The sequence below is a fragment of the Ursus arctos genome, unplaced genomic scaffold (assembly GCF_023065955.2).
Source record: "Ursus arctos isolate Adak ecotype North America unplaced genomic scaffold, UrsArc2.0 scaffold_21, whole genome shotgun sequence".
Classification (NCBI taxonomy): Eukaryota; Metazoa; Chordata; class Mammalia; order Carnivora; family Ursidae; genus Ursus; species Ursus arctos.
In genome coordinates this window covers 9103841-9117728 of record NW_026622886.1, presented here as the reverse complement: position 1 = coordinate 9117728, position 13888 = coordinate 9103841, and the positions used below count along the sequence as shown (strand labels likewise).

Below are 13888 nucleotides of genomic sequence, written 5' to 3'. Positions count from 1 at the left end.
TCAGTCTGTTTCCTGGTGGCTCTCGGTCCACGAGTCCAGCCCACTTCCTAGCACAGGAGGCTACTGCTTCCCAGCACCCAAGCGTGGTGGCTCCCTCCCCCTTCCGTTTATCTTCCAATATCTGTGTGCAGCTTCACTGCTCCCCGCTTCATACCTCAATACCCAGCGCCAGAGATGTTTGTTTGTAGAGATCCAGATGTATCTTCTTACCAATTTTAGAAAATTCTTAATCATTATCTCTTCAAACATTTTTTTTCTGTCCCAATCTCTCTCCCCTTTTTTTTCTAGGTCTCCAGTTATACATATGTTAGGCCATTTACTACTGTTCCACATGTATCACACTCAGTTCCCTTTTTAAAAAGATTTCCTTCTCTTTGTGCTTCAGTTGGGATAAATTTCAATTGCCAGTCTGCAAGTTCACTGATCTTTCTTCTGCTCTGTCTACTCTGGAAAAGCCCACTGAATGAATTCTTCATTTCCTTCTTTCTAATAGTTTTCATTTTTATACTGAAATTATCATCTATTCACGTTTCCCACCTTTGACTAGATTCTTTAATATCTATGGCATAATTATTGTAAAGTCCTTTATTCTAATCCAACATTTGCATCAACTGTGGGACTATTTCTACTGGTTTTTTTTTTCTTTTTTTTTTTTACTTGATTGCAAGTCACATTTTCCTGCTTCTTCATGTGTCTCATAATTTTTGATTGTATGACAGACAACGGTGTAAAGAATAGAGATGGAACAAATAATATTTATCTCTAGAAAAGCACATATTCTTGGCTCTGACTGCTAGAATTTGAATTACTATAGTCTGTAATTGAGGTGGGGCTTGGCTTTGTTGCTGCTTTAGTTAAATTCCATTCACCACTGGGGTTCAAATATTTTGAGGGTAGGATCCAGGTTTTTCAACAGGGCTTGGGACCTGAGCATAGACAAAATTCTAGATGTCTCACTCTGCTTTACGGCCTAGTCAATAGCTTTACAAACTGTATATCTCTCTCTGCTTTGCTGTCTACTCATCAACTCTATGGTTGCTGGGGAGTTCTCTCTGTTTTCCAGCCCTGTCCCCTAATTTTCTGTACCTCTGGAGACATCTTTCTACCCCGCTGTCCTGTCCCCAGCTTCAGTGGACTGCTACTTTGTACTAAGTGAATGCCCATTAGCACTTCACTGAGGGATCTCTCTCAGCTCTTCTGCCTTGCCCCAGCCTTTGGTATATTGCCACTGGTACTCCATAAAAGCACTGCAGGAAAGAACTACAGAGTGCGTATGAACTTGTCTGTGATCAGGGTTTCTTGGAATTCTAATCTGCCATGTCAGTCCATGTATGACCACAAAAAGCTTGGTAAATTTCAACTGGTCTCCTTTTATTCTCAACTACAGTGGATTCCCTTCTTTCTCTGCTGTGTCTCCATGGATATAGACATGAGTCTCTTTCCTAGGAAATGCTCATCTCTTTATGGAATTTATTTAGGTTTCTCTGTGTCCTCAACTCTCTAGCAGGTTAAAAAAAAAAAAACAACCTACAATTTTGTGGCATATTCACTTTCTTCTCATTGTTGAGACATTAGCCCTAGCAACATATTTATGGATGTCTCCTCTGGCAAGGGAACAAAAGCAAATTAAACTATTGGGTGTACACCAAAATAGAAAGCTTTCACACAATGAAGGAAATCAACAAAACAAAAAAGTAATCTACTGAATGGAAGACGGTATTTGTAAATGATATATCATCCAAGAAGGGATTAATATCCAAAATATATAAAGGACCCTTGGTTTGTTTCCTATAGTTAAGAGTCTCTTATGGCATTAAGGAGGGCATCTGATGTAATGAGCACTGGGTGTTATACGCAACTGATGAATCACTGAACTCTACCTCTGAAACTAATAATATACTATATGTTAATTAAATTTAAATTAGAAAAATGGTCAAAGGACCTGAATAGACATTTTTCCAAAGAAAACATACAGATGGCCAACAGATACGAAAAAGGACGCTCAACATCACTCATCATGAGGGAAATGCAAATCAAAACCACAATAAGATATCATCTCACACCACTCAGAATGGCTAGTATTAAAAAGACAAGAAATAGCAAGTGCTGGCAAGAATGTGGAGAAAAGGGAACCCTGATGCGATGTTGGTGGGAATGTGAATTGGTGCAGCCACTGTGGAAAAAAGTATGGAGGTTCCTCATAAAATTAAAAATAGAAATACTGTATGATCCAGTAATTCTACTACTGGGTATTTACTCAAAGAAAATGAAAACACTAATTCAAAAAATATATGTACCTCTATGTTTGTTGCAGGATTATTTATAATAATCAAGATATGGAAGCAACCTAAGTGTCCACTGATGGATGGATAAAGAAGATGTAGTATGTCTCTGTGTGTGTGTGTGTGTGTGTGTGTGTGTGTGTAATGGAATATTACTCAGTCACAAAAAAGAATGAAATCTTGCTATTTACAACAACATAGATGGACCTAGAGTATATTATCCTAAGTGAAATAAGTCAGATAAAAAAGGGCAAATATATGATTTCCTTATATATGGAATCTAAAAAACAAAACAAATGAACAAACAAACCAGACTCTTAAATACAGAGGACAAACTGGTAGTTGCCAGAGGGGAGGTGGGTGGGAAGATGAACAAAATAGATGAAGGGGATTAAGAGGCAAACTTCCAGTTATAAAATAAATAAGTCATGGAGATGAAAAATATTGCATAGGGAATATCGTCAATAATATTGTAATAACATTGTATGGTGACAGATGGTGACTATACTTATGGTGAGCACTGAGTGATATATAGAATTGTTGAATTGATATGCTCTATACCTGAAACTAATATAACATTGTATGTCAATGATACTTCAATAATAAATAAAAAAGAAAAGAAAAAAAAAGAAAATGTAAATGAAATCATGTCACTCATATACTCAAAAATCTCCATGGATCCCATTTCTCTCAGAGTAACAGCCAAATTCCTAAACATGGTCTATAATAAAGTTCCATGATCTGGCTCCTTGCAACCTCTCTGACCCTTTCTCTGCTTTTCACTCACTGCTTCTACCCATTCTGGCCTTCTTGCTATTCCTAAACAAGTCATGGCACACTTTCACATGAAGGCCTTTCTAACTACGGTTCCCTCTGCCCACAACATTCTTTCCCCATGTTGATCTTAGCAGCTCAAAATGATAGATTCCCACAAGTCTGTCAACTAACTAACTAGATGGTGGTTCTGTTGGTCTCACCTGGGCTCACTCATGAGTTTGCGATCAGTTGACAGTTTGGCTGGGCCTAGAGGATCTGAGATAATCTCTCTCCTACATCTCAGATCTTGGTGCTGGCTATTGATTGGCCTTCTATCTCTCCATGGTCTCCCTTAATATGATATTCTAGCCCATATTCCCTGAATGATACAAGAAGCATTCCAAAAGGGCAAAGGCAGAAGCTTCAAGGCTCCTTGAAGCTTAGGATTTGGAATTCAATGTCTTCCTTGTCAGTTGGTCAGAATAAGTTATATGGCCAACCCAGATTTATTTAATTGACCTTTTGATGGAACAAGGTGGAAAATGTTGTGAATTCACAATATCACATCCCAGATATTTGCATGGCTCAGTCCCTTCACATGTTTGCTCATATGTCATCTTAGAAGTGAGGCCTTCCATGATCCCATATAAAGTAATTACCCTTCCCTCACCTTGGCATTTAATATCCCACATTTTATTTTAGCACCTATCACCACCTGACACTTCATATTTACTTGTTTATTATCTGCCTCCTTACTACTATCATATAAGCTCTGCCAAGGTAGGAGTGTCTTCTATTTGGCTCACTAGTATATCCACACCACCTTGAACTCTGCCTTGTACATAGTAGGCACTCAATCAATATCTATTGAATGAATTCTCTTATTCAAATGAGCATGTACTACAAAATAATAAGGCAAGAGTCCAAAATAACTCAAAAAGCATAAAACAAATTTTATGCATGTGACATATGAGTGGCTTTAGATGTTCTCTGATTTATAATATGATTTTGAACAGAACATTTTGTTACACTTCAGTGAGTCCATCTATGAAGACTTTAGTCCCTGTTTCTTGGATATAATGAGAATATTTTAATGTTTAAACTGTTCACTAAAAGTTTCTGCTAAGCCTAGAATGTACATGGTCTTGGTAGCTTACCATGCTGGCACCAAATGTGGAAGCTGCAAGATTTAACTGCATAATAATAATAATTTATGTAAGATTCATATGATTAATAGTGTATCCAAGTTTTGCCTACATTAGTGTCTGATAAGTTTATCATTTCTTCAAAACATAAAAATAGAAGTTAAAAAAAAAGTCCTATATTAAGTTCAGGAAAAATTCTAAGTAGAAAACACATCAGAAAAAACAACAGTTTATCAGTAAATATGTAAATATAAATGTAAATATGTATATATATGTAAATATGTATATATAAAAAAATAAAAATGTTCTGACCCCATCCCTGAATCTACTCAATACAAATAGAATGAGTGAATGCTATAGAGAGGAGAAGATATATACTAGACATCAGTACTGGAACCACTCTCACCATCCCAATCAACTGAAGCACTGTTGTTACCACGTCTAAAACAGTTTTACCTTCCATGTGGGAAATAGGATTATTTACCTATTAAAAATTCTATTTTCTGTACTAGAATAATAAAACTAGAGACAATAATGTAAATGAGTCATCTGGTTACCAACAAAAGAATCTTTTCTCTGAGAGAAACGGAGGTGTAAGGGTGGAGGAGTGGGAAGGAGACCTGCTTTTTATTGTATATCTTAGGTTTTGTTTTTTTTTTTAACACATGCATGTAGCACCTCTAAACAAAAAGTAAAAATAAAAACACCAATGCATTAAAAAAAAAAAAGGAATTCATTCCCTCTATGGCCGTAGACATAGTATATACTCTGAAAAGGAAGTCTTCATAAATGGTATTTTACATAGTACATAGCCCAAGGAAAATCAGAATAAAATAGTAAACACTCTAGGTGCCTTATGTGTTTCATCTATCTGTATTTTATGGCGCATGTGGAAATCACTACTTCTCTGCCAAAGACTGGGATAGCATCTAAATGCGGAAGGTAGTTTAATCCAGTAATGTTAATTTAGGTAGAGGAAAGCTCAAAACAAAGAACATAAAAGATGTGCTGACTTAAAACAATTTTTTTTAAACAAGTAAATAAAATTTTTGTGATTTTATTTTTTTTGTCTTAATTACAATATAGTTAAACATACACTGTTATATTAGTTCCAGGGGTACAATATAGTGATTCAACAATTCTATACATCACCCAGTGCTCATCACAAGGGCACTCCTTAATCCCCATCACAATGGAATACTAGGAAGCCATTTAAAAGACTGAGGGAGCAGTAGGAAACAACCTCTAAAACACATGGCCACGTGAATAAAGCATGGCACAGATGGTGTATAATATAGTGAATTCTTATCTTGGTTATTAAAAAGGGGGATGGTAACATACACAAAAATGCAAATTTATATCTATAGATAGACTTACAGGTATTTTTTATATATATAGATATATAGGTACATATACATAGATACATGCACATATATATTCTTATTAATGCAAAAAATATTTCTAATGCATATACAAGAAACTGGTATTAGCTGCTGCTTCTGGAAGGGGAGCTAGCAGTTTAAGGCAGAAGAAAGATTTAAGTTTTCATTGTAAACCACTTTTTTCACTATCTGATTCTATCATGTGAAACTTTTATTAAATAAAAAAAAAACCCACAAAATTTTTATTTAAAAATACTTATATTTTCCATACTTTACCTCAAATACCTTACTTACCAAATATGTGTCTTCTCCGAAATAAGATCATTATTTTATGCAAAGACTTTTCAGATTACCTTAAAAAGCCTGGGAAACACATCTGCTGGCTGTCCACGAATCACAAATAAACGAGAGTTTAATTTTCGGAGATTGGCATCAAGGTCTTCAAGACATTGAAGCAAAAATCTACAGAGAAAAATATCATTAAAATTCATAAACCATGTATATTTAGAAGATATAAAGTACTACAAAATCATGTTACCCTAAAAATTGACATGCCAAACCATAATTTTATTACCTCTTATTATCTAATTATTTCTAACTGGTCTGTAAATTACTGTTTCCAGAAATCATACTTACAATTTTTTAATTATAACACAAGTTTTTTGGTATTTTAATGAAATTCCTAAATTAAATCACTAACTTCCATTAAATAAAAGTGAGTGGATATTAACAATGTTTAATCTGTAAGCATAACAATTATATAAATTAAATGAATTGATTTCATTGTTTCACTGATGAAATGAACTCAAGTTCAACCAGAAAAGTCACCTTGAAAAATCTAGAACATTTTTCTACTGAAAAAAAAATGGAAATATCCTATTTAATCACTCTGAACAAGTGAATAATTTAAGAATTTGAGTATTAGGAGATAACTGTAATCATCTATGAGAGAAAACATGCCTATTTTCAAGTTTCTTATCTAATTAAAGAAACTGATAATAAATAGACGTGAAATTATGTGGCACAGCTCTGAGTTCAGACAATGCCAGGTTAATTTAAAAAGAAAAATTCCATGAAACAGGTGGATTTTTAAATAAGTACCAACAAGGCTTGCACATGATAGATATATCGGGAAATTCTGGGGCAGTACCAGAAGACTGCTCACTGCCCATCTTTTATTGTGAAGAAATGGAGCGGTCTCCAAGAGTAAATCTGAAAGAGAGGTCATCCCTGGAAAATTCAACCTCACTATTTACCTCATGTTAATTTCTCTAACATTTCATCTAGGTTCTCTTCTGCTCAGCTGGACATATCTTATTCCTTCTTTACTCTGCTTCTTTTATGTATGTGATCTTTTTTTTTTTTTTTAAAGATTTTATTTATTTCTTTGACAGAGAAAGACTGCCAGCGAGAGAGGGAACACAAGCAGGGGGAGTGGGAGAGGAAGAAACAGGCTCCCAGCGGAGGAGCCTGATGTGGGGCTCGATCCCAGAACGCTGGGATCACGCCCCGAGCCAAAGGCAGACGCTCAACGACTGCGCCACCCAGGCGCCCCTTATGTATCTGATTTTAAGGTTAAATATTTGTCTGCCTTTTCCACAGGCCATGTGTTCTCTGATAATAATGATTGTGTTTTACTTGTGAGGAGCAGCTGATACACATGAAAAGGCATGTTTCAGAAATGCATTGTCCAATATGGTAGCCACTATGCACATATAGCCATTTAAATGTAATCAAAATTAACAATTTAGTTTCTCAGTCATAGTTGCCATATTTCAAGACCTCTCAACAGCCATGTGTGTGCCTATTAGTTACCATATTGGACGGCACAGGTGAAGAACATTTCTATCAGTGCAGAAAGTTCTACCAGACACCATTATTCTAGGAGGCTGTTCAATTCAGATCATTTGCCTATTCTTTTTTTATTATTTTAATGTTTTTTAATTATATTATGTCAGTCACCATACAGTACATCCCCGGTTTCCGATGTAAAGTTCGATGATTCATTAGTTACATATAACCATGGAATACGTGCCCTCCTTACTACCCATCACCAGTCTATCCCATTCCCCCACCCTTCTCCCCTCGGAAGCCCTCAGTTTGTTTCTCATAGTCCATAGTCTCTCATGCTTCATTCCCCCTTCTGATTACCCCCCTTTCTTTATCACTTTCTTCCCCTACCGATCTTCCTAGTTCTTATGTTCCATAGATGAGAGAAATCATATGATAATTGTCTTTCTCTGCTTGACTTATTTCACTTAGCATTATCTCCTCCAGTGCCGTCCATGTTGCAGCAAATGTTGAGAATTCGTTCTTTCTGATAGCTGAGTAATATTCCATTGTATATATGGACCACAACTTCTTAATCCAGTCATCTGTTGAAGGGCATCTCAGTTCCTTCCACGCTTTGGCTATTGTGGACAATGCTGCTATGAACATTGGGGTGCATATGGCCCTTCTCTTCACTACGTCTGTATCTTTGGGGTAAATACCCAGTAGTGCAATGGCTGGGTCATAGGGTAGCTCAATTTTTAACTTTTTAAGGGACTTCCACACTGTTTTCCAGAGTGGCTGTACCAACTTGCATTCCCACCAACAATGTAGGAGGGAACCCCTTTCTCCACATCCTCTCCAACAATTGTTGTTTCTTGCCTTGTCTATTTTTGCCATTCTAACTGGCGTAAGGTGGTATCTTAGTGTGGTTTTGATTTGAATTTCCCTGATGGCTAATGACTTTCAACACTTTTTCATGTGTCTGTTAGCCATTTGTATGTCTTCATTGGAAAAATGTCTGTTCATATCTTCTGCCCATTTTTTGATTTATTTGTTTCTCGTGTATTGAGTTTGAGAAGTTCTTTGTAGATCTTGGATACCAGTCTTTTATCTGTAGTGTCCTTTGCAAATATATTCTCCCATTCCGTGGGCTGCCTCTTGGTTTTTTTGACTGTTTCCTTGGCTGTGCAGCTTTTTATCTTGATGAAGTCCCACAAGTTCATTTTATCTTTTGTTTCTCTTCCCTTTGGAGATGTGTCATGAAAAAGGTTGCTTTGGCTGATGTCGTATAGGTTGCTAACTATGTTCTCCTCTAGGGTTTTAATGGATTCCTGTCTCACATCGAGGTCTTTCATCCATTTGGAGTTTATTTTTGTGTATAGTGTGAGAGAGTGGTCAAGTTTCATTCTTTTGCATGTAGCTGTCCAATTTTCCCAGCACCATTTATTGAAGAGACTGTCTTTTTCCCACCGGATGTTTTTTCCTGCTTTATCAAATATTAGTTGCCCAAAGAGCCGAGGGTCCATTTTTGGGTTCTCTATTCTGTTCCATTGGTCTATGTGTCTGTTTTTGTGCCAGTACCATGCTGTCTTTGTGATCACAGCTTTGTAGTACAGCTCAAAATCCAGCATTGTGATGCCCCCAGCTTTGTTTTTCCTTTTCGAGAGTTCCTTGGAGATTCAGGGCCTTTTCTGGTTCCATACAAATTTAAGGACTATTTGTTCCAGTTCTTTGAAAAATGTCATCAGTATTTTGATCAGGATAGCACTGAAAGTGTAGATTGCTCTGGGTAGCATGGACATTTTAACTATGTTAATTCTTCCGATCCATGAGAATGGAATATTTTCCCATCTTTTTGTGTCTTCCTCAATGTCTTTCAAGAGTGATTTATAGTTTCTAGAATATAGGTCCTTTACGTCTCTGGTTAAGTTAATTCCAAGGTAACGTATGGTTTTGGTGCTATTGTAAATGGGATGGATTCCCTAATTTCTCTTTCTTCAGTCTCATTATTCGTGTATAGAAATGCAACTGATTTCTGAGCATTGATTTTGTATCCTGCCACATTACTGAATTGCTCTATAACTTCTAATAGTTTGGGAGTGGATTCTTTTGGGTTTTCCATATAGACTATCATATCATCTGCGAAGAGAGACATTTTGACTTCTTCTTTGCCGATTTGGATACCTTTTATCACTTTTTGTTGCCTGATTGCTGTTGCAAGGACTTCTAGTACTATGTTGAATAATAGTGGCGACAGTGGGCATCCTTGTCGTCATTTGCCTATTCTGATCCCATCATTTCATCAAGAAAGTTTTGTTAATTTTTTACAGTTGTAGTTATTACTGACATCAATATACCTAGTCAAGTTTGATACTCTTTTCCATTTAGGAGTCATCTTCTCTATGGGTGTGGGGACACATGAGGACTCCCATTATATTACCTTTATTTTTTTTTTTTTTAAGATTCTATTTATTTGCCAGAGAGGGGGGGGGGGTACAAGCAGAGGGAGTGGCAGGCAGAGGGAGAAGCAGACTCCCCGCTGAGCAAGAAGCCCAACATGGGACTTCATCCCAGACTCTAGGATCACGATCTGAGCCGAAGGCAGACGTTTAACCGACTGAGCCACCCAGGTGTCCCCCACCGTATCACCTTTAGGAAGTCGCACAACTGTTTTTAAACAAATAGGAAACAAACCTTTCTGTCTTCACATTTATATTTCACCTCCCCTTGTTCTGCCTAGGTTTGGAGCCACCGCCCTGACACTGACCCCTACCCCAACCGACCGCTACAAATATGCAAATACTTTGGGGGAGAAGATTGTTGTTGTCATTATATCAATACAAAAGTACTTAAATTTTGTAAAATTATCCACAACTATGAATAATTTATCATGTTTGGTGATAAATGTTTATTAGGAAACACCTAGTTTTATGTACTTGCTTGGCAAAAGAGTTTTTAGACACCATAGCAGTCAGATAAAAAATTAAGGGGTTGAATGAACTAGCAATTTTAAGTTTTCTTAAATTTAAGCAGTATAAAACTAAAATATCCTGGAAGGATAATCCAAGGCAGAGATAATTCTCAAATCTCTTTTGTGCCATTAGTTTCAGAATGGAAATGTTTCCATATGGTACAAGCAGGTCAACGATAGATGGGAAAAAATGGGAAAAGGGAAAAAAAAAAACCCTATTAATGCATAAAATGAATAAGCCTGGATTAATTAATAACTGGCCTTTTATTTTTCCCTTTCTTATTCACAGGCTAAGCATTCTTAATACTTTTCAATAAACACTCTATGAACCAAACACTGTAGAGAATGATATCAACTGAAGCAAAGGGTTACAATGGAAAATGCAACCAAAGAACTAATTTTGTTTTGGTACTGCATAAAGCAAAGGAATAGTCATATTTAAATATGGTGTTTTTCTTCCATAGTATGATATTTTTCTTCCATGGATGTTATCATTTACATCATTATAATTTCACATAAAAATTAGAGAGGTACAGTGGACTCAAATATAGGTACTTTAAAAAAGAACATAGTACCTTTGCACTGTGACTTCTAAAACCAAATGCATATATATTTTTTTCATAAAGTAAAATTTACTTTGCACATATTTACTTATGTTATACGTACATAAGAACATAATCAGAAGGATACTTACCAAGCTATTAATAATAGCTACCTATGGGGAGTGGGAACCTGAGGGGGGGGAGGCTGAAGATAAGAGAAACACGTTTGTTTGTTTTTTTACTTCATAAAAGGTATAAAATTGATAATAAGCATACTCTTTCAGAATAAAACAGAGAAATACCGTACCTACTATAAACAAGGTTTAATATAGAGCGAATATCTTTTCAAAGCAATAGACATACCTCTATAGTATCAATTTTGATGGTTTCATAGTATTCCATTACATGGATATCACATAATTTAACAACTCTAGCAACAAATTACTATCCTTCAATCAATCCTGAAAAGTTCTAATTTCCTCATCTTTATGGCGGGGATAGTAATAGGACTCACATCACAGCATGTAGTGAGAATTAAGTTAATTATATGTGAAAGAAATTATATGTGTAAGTAATTACATGTGAAACTCTCAGAACAGTGCCTGATCCACAATAAGCACAATTATGTGTACCTATTATTTTTGGTCCCCTCCTTCCTACCACTTCTGTTCTTGATATAATTCTAGCCCTTGTTATTTCTTGCAGCATTATTTATTACAACGTCTTAAAATACATTTTCCTACCAACATCTCTTCCCCACTCTAATTCATTTTATACACTACACCAAATCTTTCTGACGCGCACTTTCCTGTACAAAAGTCTTCAAAGATTCATTCCCTAAAACACATTATTTTGCTTGGCCACTAATTTAGGGTTGCAGGTTCATTTCTTACCATTCCCCCTTCCTTCTCACCAAACCAAACTACTCTTCTTGCCACATTATCTACTCTCCTGGAATTTGCTCCATGATCTTCCCTCAGCCTAGAATACCTTTCCCAATTTCAATCTCTTCAAGTTCATATACTACTAATCTTCAGTATTCCAGCCAAAAGTAATTTCTCCATCATCTAAACTATCAAAGGACATATGAAACTCTAGATCCTAGAGAAACGTTCACATTGTACTTTATATTATAGCTATCTTATATACATAGCACCTTCTCCTTCTGATGGATTCCAAATTAGTATCTGTGTCTCATTCCTAACTACGCAGTTTTCTTAACCTGTGTTTTGGTTTCTACGTTTGACAAACAAATATCATGTGATCGATACAGTCTGTTGAAAAGATCAGAAATGGGATAAAAAAAAATGGGGTGCCTGGGTGGCTCAGTCGTTGGGCGTCTGCCTTTGGCTCAGGGCATGATCCCAGGGTCCTGGGATCGAGCCCCAGGAGCCTGCTTCTTCCTCTCCCACTCCCCCTGCTTGTGTTCCCTCTCTCGCTGGCTGTCTCTCTCTGTCAAATAAATAAATAAAATCTTAAAAAAAAAAAGGAAAAAAAACCCCCATAGAGTTGTCTTGTACAACTGCTGAAAAAACTAGGAACACTATAAAATCACCTAGTAGAATTACTAGTACTTGGTAGATATTCATTAAGCCTAAGTTTTCATTATTCTCCTCTTGGAATAATTTATATTTCAAAAAAAAGTAACACATATTTCTTTATGTAAATACCTGGGCATGAGAACAGAAGACAATTAATTAGCTGGATGCCTACATCTATATGCATAATTGTCTTGGATTCATAATTTCTCCTGAATGTGACTTTGAACAAAGGTTCAATGAAAATCTTTCCCAATGACAAGGCAAATGTGAACATGAATAAATATATAACAGGAGCAAGGGAAACAAAAGCAAAAATAAACTATTGGGACTACATCTTAGGACTTCTCCACTCCACTCCACTCCACAGTGAAGGAAAAAATCAACAAAACTAAAAGACAACTTACTGAATGGAAGAAGATATTTGCAAATGACATATCCAATAAAGGGTTAGTATCCAAAATATATAAAAAACTGACACAACTTAATACCCAAAAAACAATCCCATTAAAAATAGGCAGAAGAAATGAACAAACATCTCTTCAAAGAAGACATACAAATGGCCACCAGATACCTGAAAAGATGCTCAACATCCTGTATCATCAGGGAAATGCAAACCCAAACCACAATGACACATCACCTCACACCTGTGAGAATGGCTAAAATCAAAGGCTCAAGAAACAAGTGTTGGGAAGGATGTGGAGAAAAAGGAACTTTTGTGCACTGGTGGTGGGAATGCAAACTGGTGCAGTCACTGTAGAAGACAGTATGGAAGTTCCTCAAAAAATTAAAAATAGAACAACCCCATAATGACTACTGGGTATTTACCCAAAAAATACAAAAACACTAATTCAAAGGGATACATGTACCCTTGTTTACTGCAGCATTATTTACAATAACCAAACAATGGAAGCAGCCCAAGTGTCCATCAATAAATGGGTAAAGAAGATATATATATATATATATATATATATATATATATATATATATATATATATATATATATATATAGTGGAATATTACTCAGCCATAAAAATGAAATCTTGCCATTTGCAACAACATGGATAGATCTAGAAAGTATAATGCTAAGTGAGATAAGCCAATCAGAGAAAAACAAATACCATATGATTTCACTCATATGTGGAATTTAAGAAATAATACAAATGAACAAAGGGGCAGGGGGAAAGAAACAAACCAAAAAACAGACCCTTAACTACACAGAATGAACAAATAGCTACCAGAGGGGAGGTGGGTGGGGGAATGGGTGAAAATAGGGAAGGGGATGGAGAGTATAAGTTACATATATAACTTATATATGTCATATATATATATATATATATATATACACACACACACACACATATATTACGAGATACAGAGCAATTAAGATCATGAATCAACTAATCTCTAAGTATACAATCCTTTCTTGACAATACCTTATAGATATATAACTTATATATAATAACATGTGATATATATATATATACATATATATATAT

General features: G+C 35.8%; 1 protein-coding gene across 3 annotated transcripts in view; it reads right to left on the bottom strand.

The window, feature by feature from the left end:
* The window catches only part of CRY1 (cryptochrome circadian regulator 1), a 99156-nt gene that overhangs the window by 32136 nt on the left and 53132 nt on the right, over positions 1 to 13888 (bottom strand). For all 3 annotated transcript variants that reach the window (XM_026499738.4, XM_057316328.1, XM_026499739.4), the window contains exon 2: positions 5919 to 6027. In XM_026499738.4, the coding sequence (XP_026355523.1) occupies positions 5919 to 6027 (109 nt within the window). The remainder of the gene's footprint in view (positions 1 to 5918; positions 6028 to 13888) is intronic.